The 17,355-nt window shown below is 36.3% G+C and overlaps 2 protein-coding genes and 1 long non-coding RNA gene across 3 annotated transcripts in view; 1 reads left to right on the top strand and 2 right to left on the bottom strand.

Annotated features, from left to right (window-relative positions):
• Nucleotides 1-138: 138 nt before the first annotated feature.
• LOC127856958 (uncharacterized) lies at nt 139-2,406 on the top strand. Its single transcript, XR_008038265.1, has 2 exons — nt 139-1,666; nt 1,957-2,406. It is a non-coding gene; the product is annotated as an uncharacterized LOC127856958 (long non-coding RNA).
• Nucleotides 2,407-4,266: 1,860 nt separating this feature from the next.
• LOC127857352 (zinc finger protein SNAI3-like) lies at nt 4,267-8,191 on the bottom strand. The gene is made up of 3 exons (XM_052393752.1): nt 8,111-8,191; nt 7,911-8,018; nt 4,267-4,410 (listed from the first exon to the last, which is right to left on the bottom strand). Exons 1-3 carry the CDS (start codon nt 8,189-8,191, stop codon nt 4,267-4,269), a joined length of 333 nt encoding a protein of 110 aa, XP_052249712.1.
• Nucleotides 6,708-17,355, bottom strand: part of LOC127857353 (zinc finger protein 768-like) — a 62,365-nt gene continuing 51,717 nt past the window's right edge. Inside the window, exons 7-9 of the mRNA XM_052393753.1 lie at nt 15,959-16,097; nt 11,560-11,563; nt 6,708-10,384 (exon numbers count right to left, since the gene is read on the bottom strand). Of these exons, the coding sequence (XP_052249713.1) occupies nt 10,155-10,384; nt 11,560-11,563; nt 15,959-16,097 (373 nt within the window). The 3' untranslated portion in view covers nt 6,708-10,154. The remainder of the gene's footprint in view (nt 10,385-11,559; nt 11,564-15,958; nt 16,098-17,355) is intronic.

Genomic DNA, 17,355 nt, shown 5'->3' on the forward strand with positions numbered 1-17,355 from the left:
CCTCTCACGCCCCCCACTCCCCCTACCCCCCCCCCCCCCAATTTTTTTTTTTTTTAAACATCTAATAAATTACCACACCCCAAATTATACCCCCCTCTCACCCCCCCCCCCTACCCCCCCCCCCCCCCCTAAAAAAAAAAAATGTTTTTTTTTCCTTTTTTTATTTTTGAAAGATCGTCTAATAAATTATTGAATAGTAACAATTTCCCCATGATGACTTACGTTATGATGTCAAGCACTCGAATAGTCGAGCGCGCTGTCCTCTGACAGCTCGTGTTTGTTAATATGAACATTTTTGGGCAGTGCCATCGAAGTTTATGAAAGTCTTAGATGCATTGAATTACAAACTTGATATGACCAAAGTTGCACTTTTTCACTTGTAAAATAAAAAATTAATTGTTTTTAAGTGATAAATACAACGTGCAATTTTTGGTTAAACTGTTGATTAATGTAATCATGTTATAGTACACAGTAAGGGTCAATGTATATTTGTTTGAGACTAACTTTATATGGTGGCTATGAAGAATAAAATAATGAATTTCTTATTATACATATAACAAGTATATGACTTGCAGTTTCCATTATGCATTAATGTAGCATTTTGTTAGTAAGTTGTATTCATGCTCATGTTATTTGTACAATATATGTATGAATTTCATAATAAGAAAGAACGTTAAATCGGCTTTGTCGTAGGTATGTTTATTTATAATACCAAAATGTGACAACTTTTATGTAAAATGTAGATTTGTATCTTAAATATGATTGTGTCATTTATGTATATAGGGATGTTTCTTTTGTTTGTAATGTCAATATAAAGTGTTGAGATAACCAATATGGGATTTATATATTGTTTGGTTAGTTTCCAAAACTTAATGATTTTTCGTTGAATGGTAAATAAATTGAAGTGTAATTGAAGTTGTATTTCGTTGAATGTCATAATTGAGGTTGTATTTCGTTGAATGTCATAACTATTATCAATAACATAATAATGATAATATATACACAGTTCTATAATGAAATTGGAGGCTGTAATTTTTATTTTTTTTAAAACGTTTAACCATCCAAACACAATATTTTCAGGAATTGTTTTTTATTATGCCCCCCTTCGAAGAAGAGGGGGTATATTGCTTTGCTCATGTCGGTCTGTCTGTCGGTCGGTCGGTCCGTCCACCAGGTGGTTGTCAGACGATAACTCAAGAACGCTTGGGCCTAGGATCATGAAACTTCGTAGGTAGATTGATCATGACTTGCAGATGACCCCTATTGATTTTGAGGTCACTAGGTCAAAGGTCAAGGTCACGGTGACCCGAAATAGTAAAATGGTTTCCGGATGATAACTCAAGAACGCATACGCCTAGGATCATGAAACTTCATGGGTAGATTGATCATAACTCGCAGATGACCCCTATTGATTTTCAGGTCACTAGGTCAAAGGTCAAGGTCACGGTGACCCAAAATAGTAAAATGGTTTCCGGATGATAACTCAAGAACGCATACGCCTAGGATCATGAAACTTCATGGGTAAATTGATCATGACTTGCAGATGACCTCTAATGATTTTGAGGTCACTAGGTCAAAGGTCAAGGTCACGGTGACCCGAAATAGTAAAATGATTTTCGGATGATAATTCAAGAACGCATATGCCTAGGATCATGAAACTTCATGGGTAGATTGCTCATGACTCGCAGATGACCCCTATTGATTTTCAGGTCACAAGGTCAAAGGTCAAGGTCACGGTGACCCGAAATAGTAAAATGATTTTCTGATGATAATTCAAGAACGCATATGCCTAGGATCATGAAACTTCATGGGTAGATTGATCATGACTCGCAGATGACCCCTATTGATTTTCAGGTCACAAGGTCAAAGGTCAAGGTCACGGTGACCCGAAATAGTAAAATGATTTTCGGATGATAACTCAAGATCGCATATGCCTAGGATCATGAAACTTCATAGGTAGATTGATCATGACTCGCAGATGACCCCTATTGATTTTGAGGTCACAAGGTCAAAGGTCAAGGTCACGGTGACCCGAAATAGTAAAATGATTTTCAGATGATAACTCAAGAACGCGTTTGCCTAGGATCATGACACTTCATAGGTACATTGATCGTGACTCGCAGATGACCCCTATTGATTTTCAGGTCACTAGGTCAAAGGTCAAGGTCACAGTGACAAAAAACGTATTCACACAATGGCTGCCAGTACAACGGACAGCCCATATGGGGGGCATGCATGTTTTACAAACAGCCCTTGTTTTATATGTTTTAATAAATGTGCACTTTTGTTGGTCATATGAATTTAAATTAACATACAAATAATATAAGCATCAGGGATTTTTTGGCTGAGTTTACTAATACAAGACTGAATAACACAAAATGATAATTATTGTCGGTCTAGCTTCGTCACTTACCATTTTTGAGTCACAACAAATTATTAATGTATGGATACACCGTATCTCTAATTAAGGCTGGTGCCTCTAGCTTAAAGTCACACTAAGGAGTCAACTTTGATTTTATAAATTTATTCAAACAAACATTTATAAGCGGTGCAGTTTGCAATCCTTATTAATCAAGAACATGAACACATCGTGTACATACCAAAGTCTTGCACTGAACCGCCCACAAAATACACTGTATGATTATAGTTTTCTAGTTCTGCTTGACATACTTCAGATCTTACTTATCATATAACTTATCTTTGCAATTGCACATACTGAAATGAAACTATATTTTCTAGCTTGCTGTAACATGAGTAACATGAAACAAACTTCTAACTGTTATCCCAGAAGGTAAAAAACTGTTATACAACAAGGTAAAAATAATTGTGTAGTTTCTATTGGCATGAATGAGATAAAACAAGAGATTGCCAAGCAATATTGTCCCCTACCGGTGAAACTCCACCAGTCAGTAAAAACAATATTTTTTATTTGTATATTTGTTGCCATAGCAACCAGAATTCTTGATGTAGGAACAAAATGAAATGATGTGCATAATCTCCATATTGCCATCTATCCATGTTTCAAGTTTCTTGAAAAAAATATGAAGAACTTTTAAAGTTATCGCTGGATCCATAAAAGTGTGATGGACAGACTGACAGACGGAGTGCAAACCATAAGTGCCCTCCGGTTTCACCGGTAGGGGACAATAAGCTCTAAATATTAATCTACCCTACCCTAAGCTCTAAACATGTTTACAAGACTTATTAAAAAACTATTCAGAACAGTAAGTCATTGGCTAGTTTGTGTTGACATGTTTGCTCATGTTTTCTTGCCATTAAATAAGTTGTTAACAACTGTATCAAACTGTTACAAATGTTTTAAGACTTATCCTTGAAAACAGTTGTTGTTTTTAAACTACCTATTCATAACAGTACAAATCCTTGTTTAGTTCCTTTTGACATGAATCACCATGTGTTTGCGCATGTTACCCTTGTCAGCAAACCGTCTCTAGTTCCTTTTTACATGAATCACCATGTGTTTGCACATGGTGCCCTTGTCAGCAAACCGTCTCTAGTTCTTTTGACATGAATCACCATGTGTTTGCGCATGTTGCCCTTGTCAGAAAACCATCTCTAGTTCCTTTTGACATGAATCACCATGTGTTTGCGCATGTTGCCCTTGTCAGCAAACCGTCTCTAGTTCCTTTTTACATGAATCACCATATGTTTGCACATGTTACCCTTGTCAGCAAACCGTCTCTAGTTCCTTTTAACATGAATCACCATGTGTTTGCGCATGTTGCCCTTGTCATCAAACCGTCTCTAGTTCCTTTTTAAATGAATCACCATGTGTTTGCGCATGTTACCCTTGTCAGCAAACCGTCTCTAGTTCCTTTTGACATGAATCACCATGTGTTTGCGCATGTTGCCCTTGTCAGCAAACCGTCTCTAGTTCCTTTTTACATGAATCACCATGTGTTTGCGCATGTTGCCTTTGTCAGCAAACCGTCTCTAGTTCCTTTTGACATGAATCACCATGTGTTTGCGCATGTTACCCTTGTCAGCAAACCGTCTCTAGTTCCTTTTGACATGAATCACCATGTGTTTGCGCATGTTACCCTTGACAGCAAACCATCTCTAGTTCCTTTTGACATGAATCACCATGTGTTTGCGCATGTCACCCTTGTCAGCAAACCATCTCTAGTTCCTTTTGACATGAATCACCATGTGTTTGCGCATGTTGCCCTTGTCAGCAAACCGTCTCTAGTTCCTTTTGACATGAATCACCATGTGTTTGCGCATGTTGCCCTTGTCAGCAAACCGTCTCTAGTTCCTTTTGACATGTATCACCATGTGTTTGCGCATGTTACCCTTGTCAGCAAACCGTCTCTCACAGATCTTACACTGGTAAGGTTTCTCTCCCGTATGGGTCCTTGTGTGAATCTCAAGGGCTGAGGGCGTGGCCAATCTCTTGAGGCACAGGGAGCAAACACAGTTGTGGCCCTTTGCTCTGAAACTTGATTTCTCAGCCCTGATCCCAGAGTCTGAAAGACAGAATAATTTTCAGGCTTCAAATAGATTTTGAATTTCAAAATAAGAAGCTAATAGCACTTAGTGTTAAGCTCTTATTAGCATGAAGAGCTCAAGGTGAGCTATTCTGATCATCCTATGTACGGCATCCATCCCTGTGCAGTGTGAATTGTCAACTTTAAGCTTATCACCACTTTAGTTTATATAGACTTCAAAGCATGTGTATACAATGTAAAACATCTAGCAAACATGTCAATTGTTTATCTTGAGAGACAAGTGAGTAATAACTGCTTAATATTTCTACAATTAATATCTTTCACCTTCTAGACATAATATTGGTAGATTTAATTCTCGAATGCTCAAGATCATGTCTTTACTGCCAGTAACATATCATTTCATGATTTGGCTGATGAGCATCAAATGAAAAGTCCACAGTTCTGATTGAAGGATGAATATCTGGTGCCTTTATTCAATAATCCATCCTAAGCCTCCATTATTAAACAAGAGGGCATGAAAGGCCAAAAGTCGCTCACCTGAGATACATAGGTACAGGCCTGTTCTGTTCAGCCCAAGATATCATTAGAACAAATCTTCTGAACAAGTGTCATGAAGAGTGAACTATTAATTTAACTTTTAGAGTGCTAACAAGGATTTACTATTGTCATATAAGGATAAATTCGCCGCCCACTGGTAGCCATGTTTTTCAACGGAACTATATTCGAACTCATCCAAGATATAATTAAAACAAATGTCCTGACCAAGTTTCATGATGATTGGACAATAAATGTGACTTCAAGAGTGTTAACAAGTTTTTTTTGTTATAGCCATATAAGTAAAAAGGCCCCTTTCTTTGGCTGCAATGTTATTTCAACAAACCTAAACCATTTTTGAAATTGTCCAAGATATCATTGGGACAAATCTTCTGACCCAGTTTAATGAAGATTCTGACAATAAATGTTGACTTAGTGTTAACAAGGTTTTACTATAGCCATATTAGGAAATTTGCCCCGCCCCTTGGCGGCCATGTTTTTCAAGAAACTCAAACCATTTTCAAACTCGTCCAAGATATAATTGGTGCAAATCCTCTGACCAAGTTTCATGATGATTGGACAATAAATGTGGCCTCTAGATGTTAAAAAGGTTTTACTATAGCCATATAAGAAATAATGCCCTGCTCCCTTGAAGCCATGTTTTCATCAGACCAGAATTCATCCAAGCTATCATTAGATAAAATGTTCTGACCAAGTTTCATGAGGTTGGATTATAAGTGTGACTTTAAGTGTTAACAAGTTTTAACTAGAGCTATATAAGGAAAAATGACGGCCCCCCCCCACTCCCCCTGGTGGCCATGTTTTCAAGCCAATCGGCACCATTTTCGAACATGTCCAAAATTAAATCAGGACAAATCTTCTGACCAAGTTTCATGTAGATTGACAATAATTGTGGACTCTATAGATTGTTAACAAGGTTGTATTATAGCAATTTATAGCGTTATAAGAAAAAATGCCCCACCCCTTGGTGGCCTTGTTTTTTAGCAACTGGAACCATTTTCAAAGTTGTCCAAGATATTATTGGGACAAATCTTCTGACCAAGTTTCATGATCGGACAATAAATGTGGCCTCTAAAGTGTTAACACGGTTTTACTTAAGCCATATGGAAAAATGGCCCGCCCCTCGGGGCCATATTTTTCAACCAACCAGAACCATTTTCCAACTCGTCCAAGATATCATTGGCACAAATCTTCTGACCAAATACCATTAAGGCTAAAAGTGTCGTCTCTGATTAGCTTGTGCAGACTGCTGTCAGAGCACAGCTCAAACAGAAACAAGAATGCATGTGCAGCCTTTGCATATATAAGTCTTAATGATAAACTTTGATTAAGAGGTTTTAAGTTGTATGTGTATTGCATGAACTGTATTATACTATTAACATGTAAAACAATACATTTTTAAGAGTATTTTTTTGTTTTTAGACACCAGTCTAAGAATTTGTTGGCGCAAATGGTCCAAGATGTATTGGTAAATTATTCTTGCGTTAAATCACAACGGTGCTGAATTGACGCACTGAATAAATTTGAGTGTCACATTAATTAATAGACCAAACAATTGCTCAGTGTCATCTGCGGTTTGAGCTATCCACTTCGGCAAGTTGAATAGACAGATCAACTAAACTGTATTTATGTAGTAATAAACAATGTTATTGATAACCAGCCTTCAACATTCACAGAAACGCAAAATAAGGATGCAATCATATATTTTTAAATATCTCTATTTTGTAATGTTACAAATTAAAATCATGGGATGTATTAGAAACTAACAAATTCTAGTCCAACACTACAAACATGTTCATATGTTTTTTAACAAAGGTTCCCCATATACAGTTACATGGCATAAAAATTTTACATATAATATCACAATATTTGTGTTATTATTCTCCAAAATATAATTGCATGACATAAATTATTTCCTATAAACTGAATGATATATGTATAAAACAGTAACACATTTTTAGAACAAGATCACTTTGTCTTAATCTTTTGTTTTATCTGATATATACATGTTTAATAGTAATATAAGATAATTACAAACCATAACATCTTTTTCCACATTCCAAAATCAGGTGGTTCAGCATATCTATTTTGTATACTGGATATTTATTAAAAAGTGCAACATATTTGGTGCTAAAAGTGCAACATATTTTGTTGCTACATCTATATGGTCAACATATTTTGTTGCTTTAAGTGTAACATATTGTGTTGCTATAAGTGTAACATGATTAATACAACTGCAACATATTTTGTTGCCAGTAAATGCCTGAAATAACTATATTTAACACTATAATAGATCCACAGGCAGTAACAAAATTTAGCAAAAACGACAGAATCTTTCAAATGTATCAATTATTACGTGTGTGTATTGCTTTATAATTTTTATCAATTTCAAACGATAATCATTCATAAACAAAGCTGTATTGTCAGAATGAGCATACCTTTAAATAGTAGTATGAGTATATGTTATTATAGTAGTATTTTATTCCGACTTAAAAAAGTTCTTTAATTTTTTTAGTCCGACGACAAAAGTTGGACAATTGTCTTTTCAACAATCTGTTTCAAATACTGGTAAATATTGAAATATGAATACATATAATACATACATGTATTTTTTTTAAATGAGACATGATGGTTGACAATAAAAACAAAGATAATTTTTTATAAATTTAAAAATCTCTAAAATATTCACTGCAAGCCTGTTTGTAAGCACTCAAAGCAACTTATGAAGCTTGTTATGCAAAAATGGGTCTTATGCCATTTGCAGACAGCATAGCTCCAAACCAGCCTAATAGTATGCATTTAAGCAGTATGGTCAGGACTACCCTGTCTACTATAAATTCCAGCAAGGTTTTGTGGTCTCATAAGAAAACAGTCAGGGTAGCTCCTGACCTGACAGGCTGGAGAAATCCTGGCCATACATGTCATATGATACTCCTGACCCGACAGGCTGGAGAAATCCTGGCCATACTTGTCATATGATCCTCCTGACCCGGCAGGCTGGAGAAATCCTGGCCACACATGTCATATGATCCTCCTGACCCGACAGGCTGGAGAAATCCTGGCCACACATGTCATATGATCCTCCTGACCCGACAGGCTGGAGAAATCCTGGCCACACATGTCATATGATCCTCCTGACCCAACAGGCTGGAGAAATCCTGGACACACATGTCATATGATCAATTTTCGCTTGAAGCTGAGTTTAGAATCATATCTGCCTCAAATATTGGGAGAGGCACTTAACCCTTTGCATGCTGGGAAATTTGTCGTCTGCTAAAATGTCGTCTGCTGAATTTCTAAAATTAGCATTTTCTTCGATTTTTTTTTAAAGAAAACTATCAGAATAGCAAACAGTTTGGATCCTGATGAGACGCCACGTTCTGTGGCGTCTCATCTGGATCCAAACTGTTTGCAAAGACCTTCAAAATTCGGTTCCAGCACTGAAAGGGTTAAATATGAGCTGTGCTCTGTGAAAAGTAGGTTAAATGCACGTGTGTAAAGTGTTGTCTAAGATTAGCCTCAACCGGATTTTGGCAAACAAAAATACCATAAAACCGAAAGTGTCATCCCTGATTAGCCTGTGTGGACTGCAAGGCTAATCTGGGACGACAATTTATGCACATTCATTAAACCCCTTTTCACAGAGAATGGCCCATTTTTTCCATTTACAAAATAACTTAAGAGTACGTAATAATGCAAGCATCAATCTGTTGAACACTTTATAAAAGTCTGATCTTAATTAATTGCCATTAAAATTGAATGCATGTTATTTTTCATAAATATATGCATATTTTGCTGTTGATTCTTCAAGAATTGTTTTCTTTATATTTATAAAACATACTAAACATTTATAATTAACAGCAAATATTGGCATAACACAATAGATGTTGTAGCATTTTTATCAACAGCACAACTGCCACTGTTCTTAATGTTCCCTTATTTATCACACTGTAACTCATGGATACAAGAAACCGTCGGAGACGGGTGATGCTCCCCAAAGTTTTTTTTTGTCACAATGTTGCACTATATATTCAGATAAAAGGAAACGTCTTACGGGCACAGTAGTTGGGGGGGACAAGATTTTTTTTATATAAAATTTCAAAGGGCCATTACTCTGTGAAAAATCATCCGACCAGAACCCGCTGATAATATGCACATCTCCTTTTGGTAGTGAAGCTTCCCATAAAGTTTCATTGAATTCGGGTCATTAGTTGCTGAGAAATAGCCAGACAAGAATTGCACTATATGTACAGTTAATGGAAAATTTCAAAGGACCATAACTTTGTGAAAAATCATCCGACCAGAACCCACTGATAATATGCACATCTCGTCTTGGTAGTGAAGCTTCCCATAAAGTTTCATTGAATTCAGGTCATTAGTTGCTGAGAAATAGCCCGGACAAGAATAGCACTATATGTACAGTTAATGGAAAATTTCAAAGGGCCATAACTCTGTGAAAAATCATCAGACCAGAACCCGCTGATAATATGCACATCTCCTCTTGGTGGTGAAGCTTCCCATAAAGTTTCATTGAATTCCAGTCATTAGTTGCTGAGAAATAGCCCGGACAAAATTGTGCACAGACGGACACACAGACGGACGGATGGACAGACAAAGCGGCGACTATATGCTCCCCCCAAAAATGTTTGGGGAAGCATAATAAATCTTGTAACATTTTGATCAACAGCACAACTGCCACTGTTCTTAATGTTCCGTTATTTTTCACACTATAACTCATGCATATAAATTGGCACGAGTTCTTGATCCCATGGCCACTAAAATGTGTGCAAAGCCCCTACATTTTCTTATCAAGAGAGGCCATCTATACAACAAGTTCAACAGTCGTCTTAATGTTAATTTTACACCCTGTCACTATATGGTCTTGAAGATCACTGCTATATTTGGTCTGGAAGATTAACTCTTTCAGTGCTGGGACCGAATTTTGAAGGCCTTTGCAAACAGTTTGGATCCAGATGAGACGCCACAGAACGTGGCGTCTCATCAGGATCCAAACTGTTTGCTATTCTGATAGTATTCTTTGGAAAAAAATCAAAGAAAATGCTTATTTTTGAAATTCAGCAGACGTCATTTTAGCAGACGACAAATTTCCCAGCATGCAAAGGGTTAATACAATCACAGCATGTCAGTCCCACCCCCACTGGTGTCAAACTCGGCCAGGTTGCTGTTTTTCAAATGCGTCAGAATGTGGCTCTTCAGTGATGACTTCCTGTTGAACTTTTTCGGGCAGACGTGACACTGGTGGGGTTTTTCCCCTGTGTGAATACGCATGTGTCTTTCCACCTCCTTTGGACTGCGGAATCCTTTCTTGCAGACAGGGCAGTGGTGTCGTGCTCTGATCGGCTCTGAAAGTCAGGAACGTATACATTAGCTGCCCTTTGTGAAATTTGGGCTTCATGCATGAGCGTAAAAAAATTCATCCCATATTAGCCTGTGCAGTCTGCATAGGCTAATAAGGGACGACAGTTTTCACTTTTATGGATTTTTCATTTAAAGGTTGTCTCTTCTAAACAAAAATCCTGTTTTGGCGGTGAGTGTTGTACCTGATATGCCTTAGTATGGGATGACACTCTACGCACATGCATTAAGCCCAGTTTTCCAGTCTCTGGCCCATTTTATAAAATATGCCAATTATTAATGTGATAGGTGATGCTTACTTTTTGTAAAACACCTTTGCAATCTCAGAACAACCATTTTAAGTAGAGCACCTTCTAATAAAGTTCTATTTTGCTGGTCCTGGAAAAGAAATCCACTTGGAATTTGTGTAAAGTTATCAAACAACAATCGTTGTAATGCTGAAATCCCACAGGGTGTAGTTCTTGGGTCAAAGACTATGGCATCAGGTCTTTGTAGAAGATAACAACTGACGGTGAAACTGTTCCACTTGCCAAATGCGCCTATGACTGCACGGTTAGAAAATGATAATTATTAATTAAGCTTCAATACTTTTGTTTAAAGTAAAAACAGCCAACAAATTGATGAATCTGATATTGTATGGTACTAAATGAGTCGCATTCTGAGAAAACTGGGCATAATGCATGTGTGTAAAGTGTTGTCCCACATTAGCCTGTGCAGTCCGCACAGGCTAATCAGGGACGACACTTTCCACTTTTATGACATTTTTGTTTAAATGAAGTCTCTTCTTAGCAAAAGTCCAATTTAGGCGGAAAGTGTTGTCCCTTATTAGCCTGTGCAGATTGCAAAGGCTAATCTGGGACAACACTTTACACGCATGCATTATGCCCAGTTTTCTCAGAACAAGACTCAAATAATCATCACTTCTCAGTCATTGGTGAGTATTAAACTTTATTAAACACGCAAGAATAAATGCAACATGTACTAAAACATACAGTTAATTAAGTGTAAGTGGTGTAATATTGTTAAAAATAGGGCCTTTTTGACGATGCTGCGAAGCAGCTCGTCTAAGTTATCATAACATGAACAAATCTTCACAATGGCGACCTATGTAAAAGACCGAGCCAGTCCGATTGAGATAGCTCTCTTTTTCTAATCCGCATACCTCGCTGAATATCATTGATAAAGGTATAGGAAGCTCAGCTATAAATAGGACAGCATATTCTGGGAAAAAGATTTAATAATAGTTTGAAAACGTAAATTTTAATTCAGTTATATTCAATCCATTATATGTTTATAGATCAATGAAACAGCTATGCATTTTCTGTATTGTATTTGACATTTGTCGTGATTCAATTAATAAATTGCGAATTGAAACGTGTATAATTAACTTTCAATGCGGTCATGAGTGTAAAGAAAACGAATTATTTTGAACCTGCCATTTATAAACGTGGTAGCTTCTATGGTATATAAACAGCATTTGAAATCTGTGAAACTCGCTCTTATGCATGCTTTCTCATTTTGCATATTTAATAAACTTTTCAAACAGAAATTACAGAGCCACATCAGTGCACATACTATGTTTGATAATTCATTCGTTTGTTGGATATTGCTTGCTGTTTTAAACACATATTAGGTCATATCGCGGAGATTTAGTTAACCTTACCATGTGTTCATGGGGAACTCACATATTCAAGTGCTCTTACGACTATGTGCTTATACCTACTTTCGGGAATCATCATGAAATTATTGCCGTACTTAACAAACAAACAGGCCTAAGCTTATTGAATTAGAGAAAAAACAATAATCAAAAGAGAAAAATTATATGTTCATGCACATGGGCATGTGAAATCACGTCCATACACATATCATCATTAACTTAGGAAAGGAAACAACGACATATAAAGTTTGGTATGATATACATGTGAAATTAAAGAGCATGGTGTAATTAAAGAGCATGTCAAGTTTTGAATTTATATGCTGAAACGTAATGTTATAACCCACAAACGTTTCACTGTAACAGAACGTTTTTTTAAGATAAGTGGTACAGAAAATACTCGTCAAATATCTTTTTAAAGATATTTCTTGTTATATTTGATCAAGAATGTAACCCGCCTCCCAGTTTCGCTGAATGGATCAAGTTCCCCACGGGTACTACTTCCCCGTACCCCAATTTTTTTTCGTACCCTACATTTTTCGTACCCAATTTTTTTCGTACCCAACTTTTTTTGGTACCCAAATTTTGTTTGCACCAATTTTTTTCGTAACTAAATATTTTTTCATATCCAATTTATTTTGGCATAATTTTTGTACCCAAAATTTTCGTACCCATTTTTCGTCCTACCCAAATTTTTTGTACCCACATACACAATTGTGGTGATGTAGATATACTTAAATAGATGTTTTTATATCAATCCTCTTCAAAAGCATCGTCACACCAGTACTGTCAGTACCGTGATTTTATCTAAGAACTCATAGTAACATGTATGTTAAGATTGTTGTTTACAAAAAGCACTTTATCATCATCATTTTTTCCTGAAATAAACATTTTACCTATGAATGTAAATTAATTACCTAATTAACTTATAATCATAGACATTTTTGTTTAATTTTTGTTTAACTTTAAAGGTCATATTGAGGTATGTAATGTTGACATGGTTGACATTGTTTAATAAAAATCAATTCTCAAAAGAGAAATCTTCATACATTGTATCGCTTCCTGTACTGCACACATATAACTTTTCTATAATATGATACAAAACACAATAAAAACATCCACATGTTTATTACTTGTGAATCAAGATGTTACTTAATTATTATATATGAGCTGTGATCTGTAAAAAGGGAGTTTAATGCATGTTCGTGAAGTGTTGTCCAAGATAAGCCTGTGCAGTCCGCACAGGCTAATTGGTACAACACTTTCTGCCTTAACTGGACTTTTGCTAAGAAGAGACTTTCTTTAAACTTAAAATATATTAAGATCAGAAAGTGTCGTTGCTGATTCGTCTGGGCGGACTCCACAAGCTTATATGGGACAACACTTAACGCACATGCATTAAACCACCTTTTTACAGAGCACAGCCCATTTTCAAGTACACAAAAAAAATTAAAGAAAACCATACAATCAACATGCACTATACAACAGAATAATAAGCAATACTTCCTGAAACAACATTTACAGAGTTTGCAATTTTTGCAATATCAACAAATAGTCGCTCGTCAGTATTTTAATAATAAGGCAAAATAGAAATATAATAGCCTTGTTAACATTAAACTTAAAGTGTTCAATTTTTTTAAGTTGTATAAAAACACCCAAATGCGCAAGCATGTAATTTATCAAACATCAATTTAAACGTTTACAAGGCTTTATATAACATTGAATAGGACAGCACTCATTTGTTGCTATTTCAGTTGCGTACAAGTGCATTTGTTCCCATGATGTTCAACAATAACACATTTATGTCTTCATCACAAATTACTCGTCATCTAACATATTTTTTGTATTCACTTTATCAATGGTATTATACATTTTACTTGTACAACGCTATCCACTAACACTTTCAACCTGAACTCTAACAATGAGATGTTGGCGCATCTGAGACTAAATTAAGACTGCTTGGACATAACAAGATTCATGGGCATGTGAGACTTCAGACAACTGGGGCATATTGAGATGTTTGGGGAATGTGAGACTTCAGTCTAATGGGACATATTGAGAGGTGTGAAGATGTGAGACTTCAGTCTACTGAGACATATTGAGCTGTGTGGGGTGTAAGACTGGGATGTCTACTGGGACACAATAAGAATTAATGCCATTTTGAATATCTTCCGTTTCACAATAATTTCAGATACATAGGGATTAAATTGTTTCCATGATTTTCAAGTGTAACAAATGAATGTTTTCTATTACAAATTACTCTGCATGTGAGACTGAAGTTTACTTGTTAACAGTAAGATGGGTGAGCATGTGAGACTTAAGTCGATTTGGACACAGTAAGATGGGTGAGCATGTGAGACTTAAGTCTACTTGGACACAGTAAGATGGGCATGTAAGACTTAAGTCTACTTGGACAAAGTAAGATGAGTGAGCATGTGAGACTTAAGACTACTTGGATACAGTAAGATGGCTGAGCATGTGAGACTTAAGTCTATTTGGACAAAGTAAGATGAGTGAGCATGTGAGACTTAAGTCTACTTGGACACGGAAAGATGGGTGAGCATGTGAGACTTAAGTCTACTTGGACACAGCAAGATGGGTGAGCATGTGAGACTTAAGTCTACTTGGACACGGAAAGATGGGTGAGCATGTGAGACTTAAGTATACTTGGACACAGTTAGATGGCTGAGCATGTGGGACTTAAGTCTACTTAGACAAAGTAAGATGAGTGAGCATGTGAGACTTAAGACTACTTGGACAGTAAGAGTAAGATGGGTGACTTAAGTCTACTTGGACACAGTAAGATGGGCATGTGAGACTTAAGTCTACTTGGACACGGTAAGATGGGTGAGCATGTGAGACTTAAGTCTACTTGGACACGGTAAGATGGGTGAGCATGTGAGACTTAAGTCTAATTGGACACAGTAAGATGGGTGAGCATGTCAGACTTAAGTCTACTTGTACACGGAAAGATGGGTGAGCATGTGAGACTTAAGTCTACTTGGACACAGCAAGATGGGTGAGCATGTGAAACTTAAGTCTATTTGGACACAGTTAGATGGCTGAGCATGTGAGACTGAAGTATATTTGGACACAAAGATGTGTGAGTACGTGAGACTTAAAGGGATCTTTTCACGCTTTGGTAAATTGACAAAATTGAAAAAAGTTGTTTCAGATTCGTTAGTTTTCGTTTTAGTTATGATATTTGTGAGGAAACAGTAATACTGAACATTAACCATGCTCTTATATAGCCATTATATGCATCTTTTGACGATTTTAAAACCTAAAAATTATAAAGCGTTGCAACGCGAAACGATTGAATAATTTGGAGAGTTCTGTTTTTGTCGTTAAATTTTGTGAAACTACGAAGATTGCTTATATAAGGTATAAAATACGTCTGGAATGTGTACTCGGCGGAATAGCTCAGTAGGCTAAAGCATTTTTACTTCAGGACTCTGGCAGGACTCCAGGGGTCACTGGTTCGAAACCTGTTCCGGGCAATGCTCTTTTCCTTTTTTTAATTTTTTTCTTGATTTTTTACTGGAGCTTTTACGATCCAATGTTTACATTTATCAATATAAAGCATTTAATGAATAAGCTAAAAAATGCCAAAATCTGTGAAAAGGCCCCTTTAAGTCTACTTGTTCACAGCAAGATGGGTGAGCATGTGAGACTTAAGTCTACTTGGACACGGTAAGATGGGTGAGCGTGTGAGACTTAAGGCTACTTATTCACAGCAAGATGGGTGAGCATGTGAGACTTAAGACTACTTGGACACGTTATGATGGGTGAGCATGTGAGACTTAAGTCTACTTGGACACGGTAAGATGGGTGAGCATGTGAGACTTAAGTCTACTTGGACACGGTAAGATGGGTGAGCATGTGAGACTTAAGTCTACTTATTCACAGCAAGATGGGTGAGCATGTGAGCCTTGACATGGTGTTTGGCATTGAAGGCCTTATGGCACACTGGACACTGGAATGGTTTTTCTCCTGTATGGGTTCTCATGTGCAGGTGCACCGCAGACGGGTAGTGGAAACGCTTGCTGCAGATTCGACATGAATACTTCTTATTTATCTGGTCGCTTCTCTCATCTGAAAAAAATTAATCCATACATCAGGTAAACATTCTCTAGGCTTGACTACCTACACAAAATTACTAAATGTGTGAACTGGATACTTTCTTTTGTAAATAAAGCCTATGTTTTTAGTGTCTGAGACAAGAGCAAAAAGTTTCAATAATTGTTTTATGCAGAAAATTTCACAAAATTCACCAAACTTTTCGCATAACATAGTACATAGTAAAATACACTTTAAATACAAGTATATACCATAAAACTGAGAGTAAAGAGGAGTAATAGGGCTGTTTACGGTAATATTATTATTTATTACCTATAATATACAACTGTAACACTTAATGTAGATGAGAAAAATAATACAATATACAAGTCAAACAATCTTTGCCTGCTCAAAGTTATAAACAACAGTTTTAAAAGAAACAAATTTAAGCTCAGTTGGTGATGGTGTAAAAACATAAACAGAAATGGTAACAAAGTTAAAATAAGGTTGCACAATTGACAAGGAATACAATGACGAGCAGAAAATTAGTTGGACAAGAATCATGTTAATTCAAAACATCAATTTCGGACAATCTAATAAATTTAGAATTTGTGTCTACTAAAAAAACAAGCTTTAAGCAGAATAAATGCAGATCAAACTGTAGTTGTGATATAAAATACATGTATGACAAAACAAAAGAAGTGTTTGTCAGAAACACAATGCCCCCAAATGTTCCGCTTTGAAGCAATATATTTGACCTTGAAGGATGGCCTTGACCTTGACCTTTCACCTCTGTGCAGCTCCATGAGATAAAAATGCATGCCAAATATCAAGTTGCTATCTTAAATATTGCAGAAGCAATGTTTAAGTTTTCGGATGGACGGACAGACAGACTGACAAAGGGACAAACAGGCGGACGGACGAACTAATGGCCAGTTCAAAAACTATATGCCACCCTCCGGGGGCATAAAAATAATCTGGCTCTTGAAAATGTTTATTTGAATGTTAATAGCAACCATTAAACCACACTGAACAACTATAGCTGAAGGAATCACATTTAATATATCATATAATATTTAAGAAACTTATTGTATTTTGTCCAAATATCAGAAGAAAATTAATAATTGATGGATTAAACGGGTCTAAAATCTAAATTATACATCATAAACAAATATATAACATAATCTGCCCAAACTATGCTACAGATGTTGCCAATTTAACATAATAAACTCTTATCAATTTATG

Source organism: Dreissena polymorpha, chromosome 14, assembly GCF_020536995.1.
Source record: "Dreissena polymorpha isolate Duluth1 chromosome 14, UMN_Dpol_1.0, whole genome shotgun sequence".
Lineage (NCBI taxonomy): Eukaryota > Metazoa > Mollusca > Bivalvia > Myida > Dreissenidae > Dreissena > Dreissena polymorpha.